At 38.5% G+C, this 20,614-nt stretch overlaps 1 protein-coding gene across 2 annotated transcripts in view; it reads left to right on the top strand.

Annotated features, from left to right (window-relative positions):
• The window catches only part of RALGAPA2 (Ral GTPase activating protein catalytic subunit alpha 2), a 1,332,894-nt gene that overhangs the window by 1,076,180 nt on the left and 236,100 nt on the right, over window positions 1-20,614 (top strand). For both annotated transcript variants that reach the window (XM_053712011.1, XM_053712010.1), the window contains one exon: window positions 18,255-18,382. In XM_053712011.1, coding sequence (XP_053567986.1) covers window positions 18,255-18,382 — 128 coding nt within the window. The remainder of the gene's footprint in view (window positions 1-18,254; window positions 18,383-20,614) is intronic.

Here is a 20,614-nt window from a genome sequence, read left to right as displayed (position 1 = left end):
AGGGGGAGTTCTTTCACAAACCATATTATTTTATTTATTAAATTAAATGAATTATTTATTTTTTATTTGGATTAAAACATGCTCATTTCTTTACAACTTTTACTGTGGCACATATGCAGTGGAATAATCAAAAATAAAAATTCTGTCTTTCTTTTCTTTCTCTTATTATTTCACAAACTATTTTAAGCTGCTCTTTTGATCGTGGATTTTAATTAAAACATGCTCGGAGGCACACCAGACCCACACCCTACCAGTTTAACTCCCATACATTATTTAATAGAAGAGATATTGTCACATCATTCCGTATTTTCGCCTTGGGTGCCCACATATATTTGTCTTTTCAAGATGGGGTTATCGATCAGATTATGAAAAAATGCCCTTTGTTTTACGTTGTTGATTTTAAAGTTTGTGTTCTATTACTGTATATTTTCTGTTGTTTTTTTGGGGGGGTTAATACTTTTTAAGGATTCTCTGTTTATATATTTTTTTTTGTTTTATTTTTTAATTCAATAACTTGAGTTTAAAACTGAATTTAAAATATTATTGTTTAGACTGATAACTTTGCAGTATACCTGTAACATTTTACCATTTAAAGGGACAGTCAACACAAAAAATGTTTGTTTAAAAAGATAGATAATATTTCTATTACCCATTCCCCAGTTTTGCACAGCCAACATGATTAGATTAATATACTTTTAACGTTTGTGATTACCTTGTATGTAAGCCTCTTTTGACACCCCCCTGATCACATGACTTTTTATTTATTATCTATTAACTTGCATTTTAGCCAATTAGTTCTGTGTTGTGCACAACTTTACAGACATGAGCGAGTGTTATCTATATGGCCCACATGAACTAGCAGTCTCCTGATGTGAAAAGCAAATACAAGAAGTATGTGATAAGAGGCTGTCTGTACAGGCTTCGAAACAGGCAGAAATTTAGAGGTTTAAATGTTATAAACTATATTAATATAACAATGTTGGTTTTGCAAAACTGGGGGAAGAGTAGTAAAGGTGTTATCTATCTTTTTAAACAATAACAATTTCGGTGTTGACTCTCCCTTTAAGTCTAGGAGACATTATTGGAGTGTATTTGGTTGTGGCCTTATATAAACAAGTTTCTTTTTTTTTTATTTAAAAATATACTTTTACAATAATTCTATGTTGTCTTATAATATTGGAAAATTGCTGCTGTTTATGCGCTGAGAGCACAGCACTGAGAGTATTTTTATTTGTAAGTTGCAGTAAAACTGTAGTTTAAAGAGGGAACATTTGCTATAAATTCTAAGTTTTTTCAATTAAAGGCTTTACTTTGGTCACAAATCAGAAAAGTTAAAGTGCCATGATACCCAAATGTTGAAATACTTTAAAGTGATGCAGCATAGCTGTAAAAAGCTGACTATAAAATATCACCTGAACATCTCTATGTAAAAAAAAGAAATATATATTTTACCTCAAAATGTCCTAAGTATTCACACCCAATTGTAAAGGACTTTAAGCAGCAAATCAGTATGCTAGTCCCAGGACCTGCAAGGGAACATGCCTCATGCACACGTTATTTCCCTATTCAGTTTAAGGAAGTTTACTATGAAATCGCTTGAGAGTTAAGTGAAATCTCATTAGATCACAGTAAAAGAGTTCATGACCTTAGCACTGCTGATGCTGATTGGCTACTGTTCATTTCTTCCTACCCTATGCAAATCTGTTTGTCTTTTCTTTAACACACCCTTATAAAATTTACCAACTAAAACCCAAATGTTGATGGACAGAAACATTTCCAGATGTCCCCCCCCCCTCCCACACAACAATTCCTCTCTCTCTGTTATTTGTGTTCTAATAGACTAGACGGATGGATTTGCTATAATTTAATTTGTTGGTTAGTGCTCACTCTCCTTTTCTTTCCCTCTGTCATTATGTCTACCTCCTCTGGTGGCATATTGATTTGTTCAAACAATAAATGCCCTCTTTTATACCATGCACTGCCACCCATCTTTTTCATTTTTCTAAGTACCTTGTTTCATCTGATTTTGAAACTTTGGGCAGTAGGGAATGTGTGCTTCAAATGCCTTTTAGCATGGGTTTTTTTTTAGGTTTTTTTTTTAGAACATCTCACTTTTTTTTTTACTTTTTAAAATGTATTGGTTGGTATTCTGCCCAGCCTTCCAGGGGTTATTTGGAAAAAAGTTTATGCTATTTAAAGGGATACAGAACAGTGCTCCTTTGAATAATAAAAAAAAAACATGCTAAATCAAAGTAAGTATAAAAAACAGATTTTGTTAAAAAAAAAAAAAAAAAAATACGGCAAACAGCTTACTTATTTTCTTGCTATATAAGCACTTAGAAATTCTCATTGTAGCCGCTGCCTGCAGCTAGATAAGGGAGCTAGTTCTACTGTAATATGTAATATGATTTTGAAGCAAAGTCCTCTACTGAGAATGGGCAATAAACTGACTGCAGCTATTATGGGTGTCTCCTAGCAACACGTCAAAGGAAAAGCTGCTCATTTGCCTTTCTGTAGAGAACACAATCCCCGTGTGGGGCAGTGACAGGAAGTAATGAACGCTTCTCAAATTAAGTAAAAAATAAAAGTTAAAATCTTTTTAAAATGATGGATATATATTGCAATTATTACTATTAAGTAGAACCCATTGCCTAGTGCTTTTTATTACAAAACGTACTATTTTATATCCCTTTAAGGGCTGTCATTACCTGCATATTGGTACCTGCTGACCATTGACCAATGTTGGTAGCAACATAACGCTCATCAAGCATAAAAACACAAAGTTGCTCTCCCCCCCCCCCACTTCGTCTTATGTATACTCAAGGGCTAGTAGTGAAATTTTACTGTTTACAACTAGACTGTTATAACTCGCTTATGTTAAAATGCTTATACTCTTTTTAGTGAATGATCTATAACTGCTTATACAGGATACTTGGACTTAAAGGGACAGCCTAGTCAAAATTAAATTTTCATGATTCACTACCAGGACTTTCAGAGAAGAACTTGCCCAAAATACCAGAGAATTTTTAGCCTTTTTTGCTATCACTCCGTTTAAACAAAAATAGAGCCTTGTTTTTTTTATTTACCTGTCAAACTATATATATATATATATATATATATATATATATATATATATATATATATATATTTCTTTCTTAAGACACGCTCAGTCCACAAAATTATCAATTACTGTTGGAAATATTACTCCTGGCCAGCAGGAGGAGGCAAAGAGCACCACAGCAAAGCTGTTAAGTATCACTTCCCTTCCCACAATCCCCCGTCATTCTCTTTGCCTTTGGTGGAAGGAGGAGGTGAAGGTTTGGTGTCTGAAGAAGGATTTACTTCACTTCAATCAAGATTTTATTATTTTGAATGCCATAGTAGGTTTACTCTGAACTTCCTCTCAAGATTGGGTCTAGCCGTACTCCACGTTAGTCTCTTCAGTAGGGCAGTGGTGACTTTAAAGCAGTTAGGAACTTGTAAGGTGGGCCTTACTGCGTTTTTCCTAACATATTTGCTGCCCTTCTATAGAAAGCCAGAGTAGATTTGCTCTGATCTTTCTTTTTCTACAGGTCTCTGTGAGGAGTGGCTTTCTCTCATGCTGTGTAGGGCGTCCTCCTGCCGGGCGGCTAGATGCAGGTAAGTGCCTTTGTTTCTTCGGGGGCTGGGAGACTGGTACTAAAAGGGTTAAGATCCTCTCTACAACATTATGTGGGACATATATATCCTTTAGAAGGATATTTTTGGCAGGATGCAGGCACTTTATGGTGACAGGAGACTAGGGGTTAATATAGATTCCACTGATTTTTTTGGGCTCATGTATAATATTTAGAGGCTCCTAAGGGATTAATGAATGATTCCTCTAAGGTTTTTTCCTATGACTGTGTATTGAGCTTCTGTAGCTTTTTAAGTATAGGCACAGTATTTGAAAAGCTGTTTGACTGCGCATTGTATCACTCACTCCGTGCTAGGTTTCCTAGCGGAGGTACCATTGAGAGCATTGTTATTACGGAGTACTGTATCTGTGCGCTATTATTGCGCTGAGTGTAAAGTGACAGTTTTTGGGGCAAGGAATTTTACATTGCTGTTTCAGTGCCTTTTTGAACTGTAAGTGGGACCTTGATGGTGGCATTCTGCTGGAAGAATGAAGCGCAATGTGAATAATTGTTCGCTCTTCATTTCCATGCTGCTGTCGTGTTCCCGCCTCCTTCACTGAGAAGGAGATGCGGCACAATTTTCTCGCGCGCGCGCCGAGCCCGGTCATGTGACCCCGCATAATTAGAGTATATATTTATTCAGTTTGGCTCTGTGAGAAGATGGTGCAAAACGTTTGTCTCATAATGTGGAATACATCTTATATATAATTTATTTGATAAGCCTTTTCTCAACCTATACATTGTTAACTATGGTGTTGCTATAGTTTTCCCTTACTCTGTGATTTTAAAGTGATTAAATTTACGTTATGGGGCTTATGTTCCTAGGAACAAATTATTTTTGGCCTTTGAGGTACTGATTGTTTTTGCTAGGCATAGCAAAATATTTTTAAAGGTCTATATTTTTTCTGTGCTCCATGTTTTAGCTATAGCTATTGAATGTACAGATAGATTGTTGCTCTCTGAGTTTTATGTACTTGTAATTTAAAATATTATATGGTGACTTCTACAGGACCACTCAGTCTTTAATTTTAGTAACAGCTTGGTTTCCATCTTAATGGGAGGAGAGTCCACTACTTCAGAGTATGAACATTCTGGTTTGGAGTCTGCTGCCTCTAAACTTCCAGCTGTGGAGGAACCAGACTTTAGTTTTAGGAATTTGTGCTTTCTTCTTAAGGACGTTTTTTGGCGATTTCAGTGATTCCAGAGGCCAAATTGCCTGAGGAACCTTTCATACCTAAATTGGATAGAGTTTGAGGACAGGGTGGTACCTTATCCTTCCCTGCTCCTGTTAGATGGCGAACATATTAAGAATGAATGAGACTGGATTGTTCCTCTCTTCTCCCTTTAACAAATCGTTCCCGGCCCTGGACTCTCAATAGAGTTGTGAGGTTCCGTCCCTAAAAGGGATGGCGCTATCTTCACCCTTGCTAAACGTATTACTATCCCGGTTGAGGATAGCTCTTCGTTTTAAGAGCGCATGGATAAAGGATGGAAACTCTGTTAAGACAGTTGTCTTCAACATACGGGATATTTGTTTCAAACGGAGGCGGCCGTTGCTGCGGTTGCTGGAGAAACTACCTTCTGGTGTGACTCCTTATAGGATTGATCAGGGTGGAGAGGTCCCCTCGACATTACTCAGGAAAGATTTACGTCCTTGAGGGTTGCTAATTCTTTTATCTGTGATGCTATTAGGCAGATTATTCACCTAAATGCTTAGGCTTCAGCCTTTTCTGTTCAGGCCTGTCGGCTCTGGCTGAAGTCATGGTCTGTGGATATGACTTCTAAGTCTAGACTTCTTACCCTCCCCTTTAAGGGAATGATTTTGTTTGTTCCAGGCCTAGACTCCACGGTCACAGGGGGGCAAGGTGCCCTTCTACCTCAAGAGAATATGAACGAGTCTAAGGACAATTTTCATTCTTTTCGTTTTGATAAAGCCCATGTCAGCAGTCTTCCTCTAAGCCTGAGCAAACCAAGAGCTCTTAGACGCCGGCTCAGTCCTGGAATAAATCCAAGCAGAGCAAGAAGCCCGCCGAGTCTAAGTCGGCATGAACGGGCGGTCCCCGGTCCTCTTCTGGATCGTATAGGGGGCAAACTGTCGCTCTTTTCAGTCGCTTGGTTCAGGGACGTGCACCTGGAGGTCATAGCTCAGGGTCACAAGATAGGTTTCAAGTCTCTGCCACCCAAGGTCAGTTCAGCCTTTCTGGGGTGCATATGGGATCTGTTCTCTTAGGAGTTATTGTCTCTGTGCCTATCGCAGTGAGAGGTTTTGGATACTATTCAAACCTTTTTGTTGTTCCAAAGGAGGAGGGAACTTTCCGTCCGATTTGGACCCAATGTGCTTAAACAAGTTTTAAATGTCCCCTTGTTCAAGAGGGAGACAATAGGTCCATTCTCCACTCGTTCGAGAAGGGCAGTTCATGACCACGATAGATCTGAAGGATGCTCCCTTCACGTACCAATCCTCAAGGACCATTTCCAGTTCGTAGGGTGTGCGTTCCTGGACCAGTACTTCCAATTTATTGATCTTCTGTTTGGTCTAGCTGATATAGTGGGGAGCATAACTGCCTCCAAGTAGTTGATCCCAGCCAACACAGCATTCTCCAAGAAGTTTTTCGGAGAGTGGATCATTCGGAATTTCTCCTCGGTCTTCTTCGATCTCATGGATGGAAGATAAATCTAGAGAGAGTTTTCTTGTATCAAGTACCAGGGTGGAATTCCCGGATACTATAATAGTCTCCATAGACATGAGAAATTTTCTAACAGACCAGAGACATTGCAGGCTTGCTTCTTGTCCTCCAGACCTCCTTAAGGCCATCTGTGGCTCGGTGTATGGAGGTGATTGGTCTCATGGTGTCTAGCATGGATATCATTGCCTTGCCAGGTTTCACCTCAGACTGTTGCAACTGCGCATTCTGAAGCAGTAGAACGGCGATCATTTGCATCTGTCTCAACAGATTTCTGTGGACAACAGAGAGAATCCATCTCTGGGGTTTTTGTCCGGATCACTTGTCCCAAGGGATGTCCATCTCAAGACCATTCTGGGTGATTGTGACTACAGTTGCGAGTCTGTCTGGAAGGGCCTATGGACTCAGGAGGAAAAGCTCCTTCCTGATTGCATTTTGGATCTTCGGGCAATATACAATGCTCTGAAGGCTTGGCCTCTGCTGGGTTCATCCCAGTTTATCAGATTCCAATCAGACAATATATCCTTGGTGGCTTACATCAACCATCAGGGGGGAACGAGAAGCTCCCTAGCTATGAGGGAAGTGTCTCGGATTCTGGAGTGGGCGGAGACCCACATTTGTTGTCAGCGATCCACATTCTGAGTGTGGACAACTGAGAAGCGGATTTCCTCAGCAGGGGGATTGGTCTCTCCATCCCGAGTGTTTGCAGAGATTTGCAAGAGGAAGATCTTATGACGTCTCATTACCTAGTGACCCAGATATGGGTCGAGGTACAGGGATCCTCAGGCGGAGCTAACAGATGCATTAGTGGTGCCTTGGAGGTTCAAACTAATTTATCTTTTACGGCCGTTACCACTACTTCCTAGTGTAGTGTCTCAATTCAAGCAGGCGTCAGTGATACTGATTGCTCCGTCTTGGCCGCAAAGGATATGGTTTGCGGACTAGTGGGGATGTTATCTCCTCCGTTGAAGTTACCTTGTTGCAGGGATCTGTTGACCAAGTTTAATTATAAGGCAAGCCATATATACTGTTCGTAATCTGGGATCACAGGAATATTACAACCCTATGAATAGACATAACTCACAACTTGCCCGGCCCCTTCACATTTATAAAATTTCCGTTTAGCTATTCGGTCCATATCTTAGTGACTTCAATTTTTTTCAGGAGACCCTTAAATTATATTTGCTGCATGAGTTGGATATGTTGATACACAAATATATACATATATATATATATATATATATATATATATATATAGTGACCATCATAATTATTTACAGATGGCAACTAAAGTGGTTTTAATTATCTTCTAATTGTATATGTTACCTAATAAAAGTTATATTTTAATTAGTTCCACAAGTCCAATAATTTCATGCTGTCGCAATCCACTAGATGAATAGTTATAAACCTTGAGTGCTATTAAGTGTATTCTTATAAAGGACTAGTCTCTTCTTGTTCTTTTAAATTGTATATGTTTCAATATACCAGCACCATACCCGAGACTATATGAATTACAGAATGTCTTCATAAATGGGAATTTAAATTGAGGTTTCTGTCAATTTTAGTAGTGCCATTGGTTCTCCTCCTTCTTTTGTCAATCTGTTGACCAAGGTCTTTTTGTTCATCTATGTCTAGATCTCTGAGGCTGACTGCTTGGAGATTGAACGCTTAATCCTAGCCAAGAGAGGGTGGTTTGAGAGTGTTATTTTTACTCTCATTCAAGCTCGTAGCTGGTTGCTCGTCGCATCTATCATAAAAGTGTGGAGGACCTACTTATTCTGTTCTCCAGAATGAACTGGAGAAGGGCTATACTACAAGTCCCCTGAGGGGTCAGATTTCGTCCCTGTCTGTGTTAATGCACAAGAGGTTCTCTGAGCTTCCTGATTTGCAGTCACTTGTTAAGGCTCTGCTAGGATCAGACCTGTGTTTAGATCTATTGCTCCTCCTTGGAGTTTGAATCTTGTTTTTTAGGTTTTGCACGGGCTCCGTTGGAGCCTATGCATGACATAGACATTGAACTATGTCTTGGAAGGTTACTTTTCTACGGGCCATTGCCTTACAATGTGTCCCTCTTTATCTGGCTTCCCATGCTGATAAGGTTGTTCTACGAACCAAGTTAGGTTTTCTTCCTAAGGTTGTGTCAATTCACGACACCAATCAAGAGATTGTGGTTCCTTTCAACGTAATTCTGGATGTGGTTGTGCCTTGAAGTCCTATCTTCAGGCACGTAGGAATTTAGACAAACTTCTTTATCTGTTTGTTCTCTTCCAAGAAGTGTTGGGGTCAGAGGGCCTTTTCGACTTCCTTATCTTTTGGCTGATGAGTGTTCTCCGTTTTGCAGTGAGATGGTGGTACATAAGCCTCCTCTAAGGATTACGGCTCATTCATGAGTGAAAAAGGGGTAGTGTACAAGCGCTAAGGTAATCCCCAAGCTGTATCCAAACAGAGATACTAACCGACCACCAAAAAATATGCACAAGTAGTAAGAAGTGACTACAGCGCCAACAAGAGGCCAAGGGATAAATATACTCACAGAGAGATAAAAGAAGATTATTTAATGAACCATGTTAAAAAGCATCAGTAATAAGACGACTATATATAAAAAATTTAAAAAGCACATATATAATTGCATATTTAAAGACAATATTTAGTGTCTGAGAACCAAACAGAATTCATTGGAAAAGAAAATCTGAGAGGACATGATGAATTCACCATTTAATATTTTAATATTTAATATTAAAAAAACATAAATTATGCTTACCTGATAATTGCATTTCCATCTGTGGGAGGAGAGTCCACTGCTTCATTCATTACTTGTGGGAATTAAGAACCTGGCCACCAGGAGGAGGCAAAGACACACCAGCCAAAGGCTTAAATACCTCTCCCACTCCCCTTATCCCCAGTCATTCTGCCAAGGGAACAAGGAACAGTAGGAGAAATATCAGGGTATAAATGGTCCCAGAAGAACAATATTAAATTTAGGTCCGCCCCCCCGGGGAAACGAGTGGGAGCAGTGGACTCTCCTCCCACAGATGGAAATGAAGTGATCAGGTAAGCATAATTTATGTTTTCCATCTTAATGGGAGGAGAGTCCACTGCTTCATTCATTACTTGTGGGAACAAATACCCAAGCTCTAGAGTACACTGAATGAAGAAAACGGGAGGGTAAAAGGAGGCGGACCCTATACTGAGGGCACCACAGCCTGCAGAACCCTTCTCCCAAAAGCTGCTTCCGACAAAGTAAAAACATAAAATATGTAAAATGTTGCAAAAGAATGTAAAGAGGACCAAGTAGACTCCTTACAAATCTGCTCCATAGAAGCCTCGTTCTTAAAGGCCCAAGAAGAGGCCACAGCTCTAGTTGAATGAGCCGTAATCAAGTAGTAAGAAGTGAATACAGCGCCAACAAGAGGCCAAGGGATAAATATACTCACAGAGAGATAAAAGAAGATTATTTAATGAACCATGTTAAAAAGCATCAGTAATAAAAGACTATATATAAAAAATGTAAAAAGCACATATAAATAAAATTACAAATACAGGAATATCTTACAGAAGCGGCTCAAAGGGCCAAATCTGATAATTACAATAAAAACAGAGGTAATAACAGGTGATCAGTGTGAGTGGTATATGACATTGAAGGATCCATAAAAGTATATACAACTTCTCTTCTCTTTATGAAATGTCAAACATATCTCAAAATATTTTAACCATATTTTAACACATATTATAATATTTAAGATCACTTAATCCACTACCAGTTTATCTTAAACACACTTTGGCAATATGTTAACACATATTATAATATTTGAGATCATTCAATCCATCTACTAGTGTAATGATGGATATATATAATATATAAAATATGGCTATAGAAAGAAAATATTATCTGACCCCTTTGGACTTAAGAGAAATAGATAACAAAACCGTTATTTCATTTCCAAAAATACTTGCCGTTATTGTTTTTATTGTTTCCTTTGTCCCACTGACATAAAATATGTGTTAGTTTTTTGTAAATCTCAATATTTGTGATTACATAGCCTTTATCTATCGTTATAACGTTTTGGGGGCCAATAGTGCCTTGACACTTATCCCCTTTAGTGACACATTGGTGGGCATTGTTCTGACATCTTTATCCCCAGGGCTCTCTAAGGATTTAATATACTAGATGGGAGGCGTAATTGACAGCCGCATATATTAGCATTGTACAGCATGCTAATGTTGCTAGCGGCTTGTCTATGTAATATCGCCGGACCGGAAGTGACGTCAACGGTTACGTCACTACCGGGTAGCTCCGATATTGGGCTTGAAACCGGTAAGCCAAAACAAAGATACCAGCAATTGAGAAAGAAACAACTGGATAAATCTAAGGCCATATACATGCCTTTTGAATGACCTATATATTTAGATATGTATAAAATTAATCCGGGAAAATTTATATACTTCCGGTTTGCCATATGGGGGAATCTTTTAGATGTTACACAGGAAGAGATGCTACACTTTATGGGGGAATTTTTTAGATGCTACACAGGAAGTGGAGGGGAATCTTTTAGATGTTACACAGGAAGTGATGCTACATTTTATGGGGGAATCTTTTAGATGTTACACAGGAAGTGGAGGGGAATCTTTTAGATGTTACACAGGAAGTGATGCTACACTTTATGGGGGAACCTTTTAGATGTTACACAGGAAGTGGAGGGGAATCTTTTAGATGTTACACAGGAAGTGATGCTACACTTTATGGGGGAATCTTTTAGATGTTACACAGGAAGTGGAGGGATTTGGCGCCCAAACAATACAATTAATCAATTAAACTACCATATAGGCTACTTCTAAACTGCATATAAGGTTAGCTGCCATTACCAATATTCTAGTCTTGAGAAAGGCCCTTTTTTGAGGGCAGAAACGCGTTGACATATTGGTAAGCATTACTTTAATCTTTACTTCATTCTCATATTGGATACACTATGTTGTGAATTTTTTTTTTTACAGGGACATTTTTTAGGATACCATAGGAGCAGCTGACAGGTGCTAGGATCCAATCAGCTACTTCAGCTACCACACTCAGGAATTTGGATCTGTTAAAGTAACTAACATTGGAAGGAATCAATTTCCTCACTTTCACCTTGCTTTTCATCACCCATTTTTTCCACTTTTTAGTTTTGATTGACTTATTTTTGTTCTTCACTAACATTTGTTGATCAACTTTTTGAACACTTTTTTGGATTATATTTTATTTTTTTATGTTATTGCATATTGTGTATTTTATTTTTTATGTTATTGCATATTGTGTATTTTATTTAATTATATCTTAACCTCACTGGATTAAGTAGCTAGCATTTTTATATCCATTTGCACTCACTCACTATTTGATCGTATCTATACAATTATTTTGCTCCCCCCCCCCTTTTTTTTGCACTGCAGTGCATTTCACTATTTTTGAACACTATTGTTTGTACTATTGTTTATTAGTTTTTTGCTTGATGCACTTGTTATAGTTGTACTTAGGCTAATTCTGTTTTATTAGTATACACTCTTATTCTGGTGTACCACTCACACTGATCACCTGTTATTACCTCTGTTTTTATTGTAATTATCAGCTTTGGCCGCTTCTGTAAGATATTCCTGTAAGTGTAATTTTATTTATATGTGCTTTTTACATTTTTTATATATAGTCTTTTATTACTGATGCTTTTTAACATGGTTCATTAAATAATCTTCTTTTATCTCTCTGTGAGTATATTTATCCCTTGGCCTCTTGTTGGCGCTGTATTCACTTCTTACTACTTGATTACGGCTCATTCAACTAGAGCTGTGGCCTCTTCTTGGGCCTTTAAGAACGAGGCTTCTATGGAGCAGATTTGTAAGGAGTCTACTTGGTCCTCTTTACATTCTTTTGCAACATTTTACATATTTTATGTTTTTACTTTGTCGGAAGCAGCTTTTGGGAGAAGGGTTCTGCAGGCTGTGGTGCCCTCAGTATAGGGTCCGCCTCCTTTTACCCTCCCGTTTTCTTCATTCAGTGTACTCTAGAGCTTGGGTATTTGTTCCCACAAGTAATGAATGAAGCAGTGGACTCTCCTCCCATTAAGATGGAAAACATAAATTATGCTTACCTGATCACTTCATTTCCATCTGTGGGAGGAGAGTCCACTGCTCCCACCCGTTTCCCCGGGGGGGCGGACCTAAATTTAATATTGTTCTTCTGGGACCATTTATACCCTGATATTTCTCCTACTGTTCCTTGTTCCCTTGGCAGAATGACTGGGGATAAGGGGAGTGGGAGAGGTATTTAAGCCTTTGGCTGGTGTGTCTTTGCCTCCTCCTGGTGGCCAGGTTCTTAATTCCCACAAGTAATGAATGAAGCAGTGGACTCTCCTCCCACAGATGGAAATGCAATTATCAGGTAAGCATAATTTATGTTTTTTTAATATTAAATATTAAAATATTAAATGGTGAATTCATCATGTCCTCTCAGATTTTCTTTTCCAATGAATTCTGTTTGGTTCTCAGACACTAAATATTGTCTTTAAATATGCAATTATATGTGTTCCTCGCTGAATCTCCTGAGTTAGAGATAGTGTTGCCTCTGAGCCATTGTCTCCTAGGATGATACTGTTTAGGCAATGCCACAGCTTTCTCCTTATACATCCCAAGCCTCTATGGCGTCACATGTAGTGCCCTGCAGTGCTCGTTATCTCCTGGAGGAGTGTATTTGCCTACAGATTTTGCAGCTCAGGTGACCTCAGCGATAGCTGCTGCCTTTTCTGTTTTTCCTTACCTGCAGGGAAAAATGCAAGAGGACATTTAAAGTTCAGTATGGTTTCTGCTCCACTTTCTGCTACGCAGGTGTTTCTCTCTCCTAAGCCTGGTGAGGAAGATTTGCAGGTAGTTTCTGAGAGTGAAATCTCAGATGTGGATAGTATAATTCCTTCATCTGATGCTGAAGTCATCTCCTTCAGATGTATGCTTGCACACCTCGTCTACTGTTAAAGGAGGTTTTAGCCATTTGGACGACATCGATATCCCTGTCGTTGTCAAACCTTGGAAGTTTTGTAAACTTGATCATTTCTATGATGTTCCTTCCTTTGCGGAAAGGTTTCTAGATGTGCTATGGAAATTTTTACAGGTGTAGGAGAGCTAGGGATACTTTTCTCCCTGCCTACTTTCCTTTAATGGATTTTCCTGTTGTTGACCCCATTAAAAATGCACGGGGCCCTAGTAGAAGGGAGATTTTCTACTACGGCTCAGAATTTTTTTATCCCTATGGAGGGTAGCTTATCCTTAATGGATCCATGGTTAAGAGCATTGTGACTGAATTCTCGGTCAGCAGATAAGCCTACCTGTGGTTTATTGGTACAACTTAGGCTTTATACTAATGCAGTTGCAGGTTCAATGCTTGATGTTTCCTCCAAATTCACGTTTCGGGCGTCTCCTTTTAAGGATGAGACCTTGTTTGTGCTTGGTCTAGCACAATTATCCTCTGACTTTGAGGGTACAAAAAAGGGTTTTCCTACCTCACGTCAAGAGAATAAGACTAAAGGAAAGTTTATTTTTCCTCTTTCTGCAGGGTCAGTCATGCCTTTTGTCCAATCTAAGATTTCCTCCTAGGGGCAGATTTCTCTTCTACAGTATCTGCAATCCATGTATGATGAGAGGCATTCCTTGAACAGGGTTCAGTATCTTCCTCTCTGGGCGTGATAGTTACAGTCCCAGTTTGGGAACGGGATCTAGGTAATTACCTCTAGTAACTCAGATTCTGCCCTTCAAAGTAGTATCCTTTCTCCTTTGTTTTAAGAGGGCCTGTTTATATCAAACATAGACCTGAAGGTTTTATTGTTTCCTTGATTTGGGATCATCAATTTTTTTTCTTGACAGACCTTTAGGTCTTGGGGTATTGCAAGGGTGTTTTCTGGACAATATATCATTTAGGTGTCTTTCTTAATTTGAGCAAACTATCTTTCTAGAGATCTTGTCCAATCTACTTTCCCATGAATGTGAAATTAATCTGGAGAAGAGTTCCCTTGTTCTATCTACAAGGGTGAATATTTGGGGACCTTAATAGATTCTCTATCTAGAAGAAGATTTTTAACAGAGGTCAGATAATCAAGGATTTATTCATTTTTCTTTCTCTGCATTCTTCTGTCTGGTCAACAGCAAGGCTCCCGTGGTCCGCTATATAGCCATTTTGCAACCTGAAGGCTGGGAGTTTGGACCTAGCTGTAGTTGTTTTTACCTTCGCTTTTCAGTGATTCTATGTATGGAGGGAATTGGTCTGAGGGTTGACCATGGACATCCCTTTTACTGGGTTTTATAAAAAGTTTCAGGAAGCATCTGTCTCAGGCTTCTAGAGACATTCCTGGGTGATGTGACCACGGACATCTCCCTGCTGGGCTGGAAAGCAGTCTGGGTCTTGTTTAAGAGGCAGGGATTATGGACATTTTGAAGTTGAGAGCGATTTTCAATGCTTTGGTGACTTGGCCTCAGTCATCCTTAGCCTGGTTCCAATCAGACTATTTCATCTCAATGGTTTACATCAACCACTGGGGAGGAACTCGGAGTGCCTTTGCCATGTAGGAGGTGACTTGGATTGTTCAGAGGACGGAAGCTCACAATTGTTGTCTATCTGCCATCCACATTCCAGGAAGCAACTGGGAAGCGGATTTCCTGAGCAGACAGATTTTTCATTCCTCAAATGGGTGCCAGTGTTGGATCTGAGGGTGTCTGCAAAATGCCAAGCTGCCATGGTTCGATTCAAAGTCAAGAGATCCTCAGGGCGCTCTGATAGATGCTCTGGCGGTTCCTTGAGATTTCAGGCTGGTATACCCGTTTCTTCCGTTTGCTCTCCTTCCACGAGTCATTGCTCGTATCAAACAGGAGAAGAGCGTCGGTAATTCTAATAGTTTCTGCGTGGCCTCACAGGATCTGGTATGCAGACCTACTGGAGATTTCATCTCATCTACCGTGGTGATCTCCTCTGAGAAAGGACCTTCTGATTCAGGGTCCCTTCTTACATCCAAATTTTGTTTCTCTGAAGCTGACTGCTTGGAGATTGAACGCTTAATTCTGTCTAAGCGTGGTTTTTCTGAGTTGGTCATTGAGACCATGAGTCAGGCTTGCAAGCCTGTTACGAGAGAGATTTACCATAAGATATGGCATAAATATCTTTATTGGTGTGAATCCAAGGGCTACTCTTGGAGTAGGGTCAGGATTCTTAGAATTTTGTCCTTTCTACAGGAAGGCCTGGAGAACTCTGAAGGATTGGTTTTCTGCATTATCTTTTTTGCTGCATAAGCATCTGGCGGCCTGCCAGATATGCAATCTTTTTGTAAGGCCTTGGTCAGTATTAGGCCTGTGTTTAAATCTGTTCTTAAAGTTTTGCAGCAAGCACAGTTTTAGCCATTGCATTCCATAGATATTAAGTTGTTATCTTGGAAGGTTTTGTTTCTTATTGCTATCTCTTCTGCTCGGAGAGTGTCGGAACTCTAGCTTTGCACTGTGATTCGCCTTATCTTTCATGCAGATGAGGCTGTTCTTCGTACTAAGTTAGGTTCCTTCCTAAAGTTGTTTCGGAAAGAAGTTTTAATCAGGAAATTGTTGTTCCTTCTCTTGTCATGGTTCTGAAGAACGTTTGTTGCACAACTTAGTGTTTGTGCGTGCTAGTAGACAATCCAAGGGTTTCTCACTGAAATTATTTACATACCGCTTGTGTAATCACGGCACAAATTATTGTAAAAGCTTCTCTGGGATCCCCTTTGTTTAGAAATAAGACATATATGACTTTGTCATTGCTTTTTTGTATTTAGAATGCTGCTTATTGCAGCTGTGTGCCACATTTCTATTATTCCTGATAGTTAAAGGGTTTATCAGGTATCTTGTAAAGTTAATTTTATCTGTAGTGTAGAGATTACCCTCCCACCTGACACCTCACAACCCCTAATCCCTACCAAACAGCTCTCTTAACTCCCTCACCCCCACTGGCCATCATAAACTTCTGCTGACTGCCTCCTTATCTCAGATCTTTTGACAGACTTACATTTCAGGCAATTAGTGCTGTCTCTTAAATACCTTCACGTGCATGAGCAGAATATTATCTATATGAAACACATGAACTAATGCCCTCTATCTGTGAAAAACTGTCAAAGGCTTAGAAATTAGCATATGAGCATACCTAGGTTTAGCTTTCAACTAAGAATAACAAGAGAACAAAGCAAATTTGATGATAAATGTAAATTCGAAAGTTGTTTAAAATTACATGCCCTATCTGAATCATGAAAGTTTAATTTGGACTTTACTATCTCTTTAAGTTTTAATGGGATAGTCTAGTCAAAATTAAACTTTCATGATTCAGATAGAGCTTGCAATTTTAAGCAACTTTCTAATTTACTCCTATTATCAATTTTTTGTTCTTTTGGTATGTTTATTTAAAAAAATAAGAATGTAAGCTTAGCTGCCTACACATTTTTGGTTCAGCACCTGGGTAGCGCTTGCTGATTGATGGTTTAGCAAGGCATAGCATATATTCTTATGTTGAAAAAAGAAAAAAAATTAAATTCTTCATTATTTTTGGTATTTGATGTGGAAGTTAATCATCTGCATGTGCAATATGTTGGTTCTGCCCCTGTTTTTCAGATATAATTTTTATTATTATTTTTTTTTTCTTCTTAAGGCTGCTGGCATATTATTTTTGTTCTAATTAGAAAGTGAGACAATCTATTTTAGAGAAACATTAAATGATCAAGAATAATTATCAAAGCAAAGTTTAATTTTTTGTTCTGTACATAGTTTAAACTTAGATCTAACCAAACAAATTACTGTACCCTTTGCTATTTAATGTTCAGGTGTGAATGGTAATACAATAATGAAATGATCAAACTCCTTTTTTTTCGCCAATGTCTCTTGATGTGTCCAGCTCAAGAGCTACAACGGTTTGCAGATACAGAATGGATAAAGGGAAATGAAACCCAAATTGTTTCTTTCATGATTAAGGTGGAGCAAACAATTTCTAAATTTACTTCTATTATGGAATTTGTTTTAATTTTCTATAAATCCTTTGTTGAAGAAGCAACAATTCACTACTGAAAGCTATCTGAATACTCTGGGTTAGCCAATGAAGAGGCATAAATGTGAAGCCACCAATCACCTGCTAGCTCCCAGTAGTGCATTGCTGTTCTTGAACCTACCTAGGTGTGCTTTTCAACAAATGATGCCAAGAGAACAAAACAACTTAGATAATAGAAGTAATTTGGATAGTTGTTTAAAAATGTGTGTTCTATCTGAATCATGAGTTTTTTTTAAAGTAACTGTCCCTTTAAGTCTTTTCATGGGCTAAACACAGTTTAGCCTAATGAATGAGAGCTTTAGTACTGCATTACCATGTTCCTTTAAAGTATAGTAAGAAAGGTTGCTTCTTTTTCTAAAGTCACCCACAGCGCTTGTAGGAACCTGTCCATAGACTTTGTTCTCTGTAGATGATAAATATTTGGGTATTTGTTTTAATCCCCACTGTTAGTATTAACGTTAATATTTCCTTAATGTCTTTCATCTTAAAATGTACTGCTTTTTTAACTTTAACTGTAATCCTTTTTGTATGTTTGATGCATTGATTTGATTTTTAAATAAAGCATGAGTCCTACATTTCAGTATTTTTGTTTATACTGTTCATTATGCAGGGCTGCTTGAAAGTGCAGAGTTCTATACATATGATGAGACATTCATTTCAAATAAATCTGTTCTACTTATATAAGTTATATGTTATCAGACATATTTACTGAAAAGTATAACTATACTGTGTGCATTTAACTTCAAGAATAGGATGAGATTGGTAGATACCTAATGATATCTTAGTGTGATCTAGTTATTAAACTGTTATTTCACTTTATGCTAATAAAGTTCTATTTTTATGTCTTTCCAGGTGCCATTTTTTGGTCCACTTTTTGATGGAGCAATTCTAACGGAGAAACTTTTGCCAAGTCTTGTTTGTGCAACCTGCATAAATGCCAGCAGAGCTGTAAAGTCTCTCATACCCCTCTACCAGAGCTTGTATCCTTTGTACCAAAGTTTTCCTGTAATAGTAGCGTCAAAATCATGAGATATAGGTCATGAATCGGTAAGTAAACATTTATTTTTGCATTCGTTTTTTACCTTGGATTAAATTTCATTTCTGTAATGTATTACCGAATTATCTGGCCCTCAAGTAGCAATCATAAAACTATTACACCCAGATCTTAATTTACAATTAGGAATATAATCCTAATTTGAATCTCCAGAATTTAATGCAATAGTAGTGAGAAACAACAGCTAAATATATTCCTTCTACTAACAAAACTTGATACATAGTAAATGTGATGTATCAGAAAATTATTACAAAAAATATGAAGCAAATCTTGCATACATTTCTATGAAACATTAGCAAAATGTATCAACACAAAAATGCAAGTCTCTATCTAAGATATTATAAAATGTCCCAGCATACAATAAGGGTCAAGATGGAATTGTTGAATAAAAAAAAATGAATAGATCCAAAAAAAAGTTCTTCTGGTATACCAATTATATTCAATCCCTCTATATATTAATATCCATAAATAATGACACAGATCCCTAAAGTAAAAATACAGAAAATACAAAAACACACCATAGAATAGTAATTGCTCCCCAGCACAACTAAAATATAAAGTGCTTACCGGATGCAGTATGATACAATGGCAAACCACAGAGATAGACAGTCAGGTCACGTCTACGCCTTTCAGCCCATTGAGGTCCTTTTTCAGGACTGACATTTTGTGGTTGATGGGAGCAGATACTCCAACTGGTCTTTCATAAGACTATACTCTCATGGGCTTTGGTGCTGATTGGAATCACCTCATGGGAATTGACCTTCTCAATGGTCTCCTCTTTTAACATCCATCAACTTTAAGGAATTAGACCATGTTGCTGGCTTTATCAATACAAGAGTCTTTCTTGCAGTTGCATTGGTGTCTTGTGTCAAACAAATCAAACAAGGAAATCTGAAAACTATCACTTTGGCCCAAGCATCTTTTAGTAGGAGATGTTTTTTTTCTTTAAACCGGTCTGAATAGTAGGGCAGAGTTATCGGTTTCTTCTCTGAGTGTGTTTCTACTTTTTTGCAGGCAAGAAATAACTAAAGCTGATCACTACCTTGTTTGTTTTGTTTCTGAAACTGATGAATCAATATGCATACTTTCTAGAAATGCTTGATGTGTTTGATAGTGCCGGGATGCACAATTCCTATCGCCTGACGCCCGGGACATGTAGTTTTGTGCGTTGGGCACTACTATTCCCATAGAGGATAGTTGTTCTTTTAAAGATCCAATGGATAAAAAATTCGAGGCTTTACTAAAAAAGATGCATGTTCACCAGGGTCTACAATGGCAATCTGCAGTGTGTATCTCCACTGTTACCAGCGCTGTAGCTTACTGGTTTAATGCATTGTCTGAATCTCTTTAGACTGATACCCCTCTTGATAAGATCCAGGACAGGATTAAGGCTCTCAAGTTAGCCAATTCCTTCATTACAGATGCTTCCTTACAGGTTATTAAACTGGGAGCCAAAATTTCTGGTTTTGCTGTCCTAGCCCGCAGGGTCTTGTGTTTGAAGTCCTGGTCTGCGGATGTTTTATTTAAATCTAAGCTCGTGGCTATTCCTTACAAGGGTAAGGCCTTGTCTGGACCTGGTTTGGCAGATATTATCTCAGATTTTACTGGAGGGAATGGTTCTTTTCTTCCTCAAGATAAAAAGAATAAGCAGAAGGGACGTCATAGTAATTTTTGTTCCTTTCATAACTTTAAAGGCAAGTCTTCCTCCCCTTCCTCCAAGCAAGATCAAGCCAAGCCTTCCTGGAAGCCCAACTAGTCCTGGAATAAGGGAAAGCAATCTAAAAAGCCTTCAGTTGATTCCTAGTCAGCATGAAGGGTTGTCCCCCAATCCGGGAGTGGATCTTTTAGGGGGCAGACTCTCTCTTTTTTCCCAGGCTTGGATAATAGATATTCCGGATCCCTGGGCGGTGGACATTCTCCCAGGGATACAAATAGACTTCAAATCTTTTCCTCTCAGAGGCAGGTTTCTCCTCTCCAGATTATATGTATACCAGATAAAAAGAGAGGCGTTCTTACAGTGTGTCAAGGACCTTGCACCCTGGGGGTAATAGTTCCAGTTCCCTTTCAGGAAAGGAGTCTGGGATTTTACTCAAATCTGTTCGTAGCTCCCAAAAAAGAGGGAACTTTTCGACCAATCCTAGATCTAAAATGTTTAAAC

The sequence above is a fragment of the Bombina bombina genome, chromosome 4, assembly GCF_027579735.1.
Source record: "Bombina bombina isolate aBomBom1 chromosome 4, aBomBom1.pri, whole genome shotgun sequence".
Classification (NCBI taxonomy): Eukaryota; Metazoa; Chordata; class Amphibia; order Anura; family Bombinatoridae; genus Bombina; species Bombina bombina.
The sequence above is the reverse complement of the archived record's forward strand: the minus strand, read 5'-3'. Positions and strand labels throughout refer to the sequence as shown.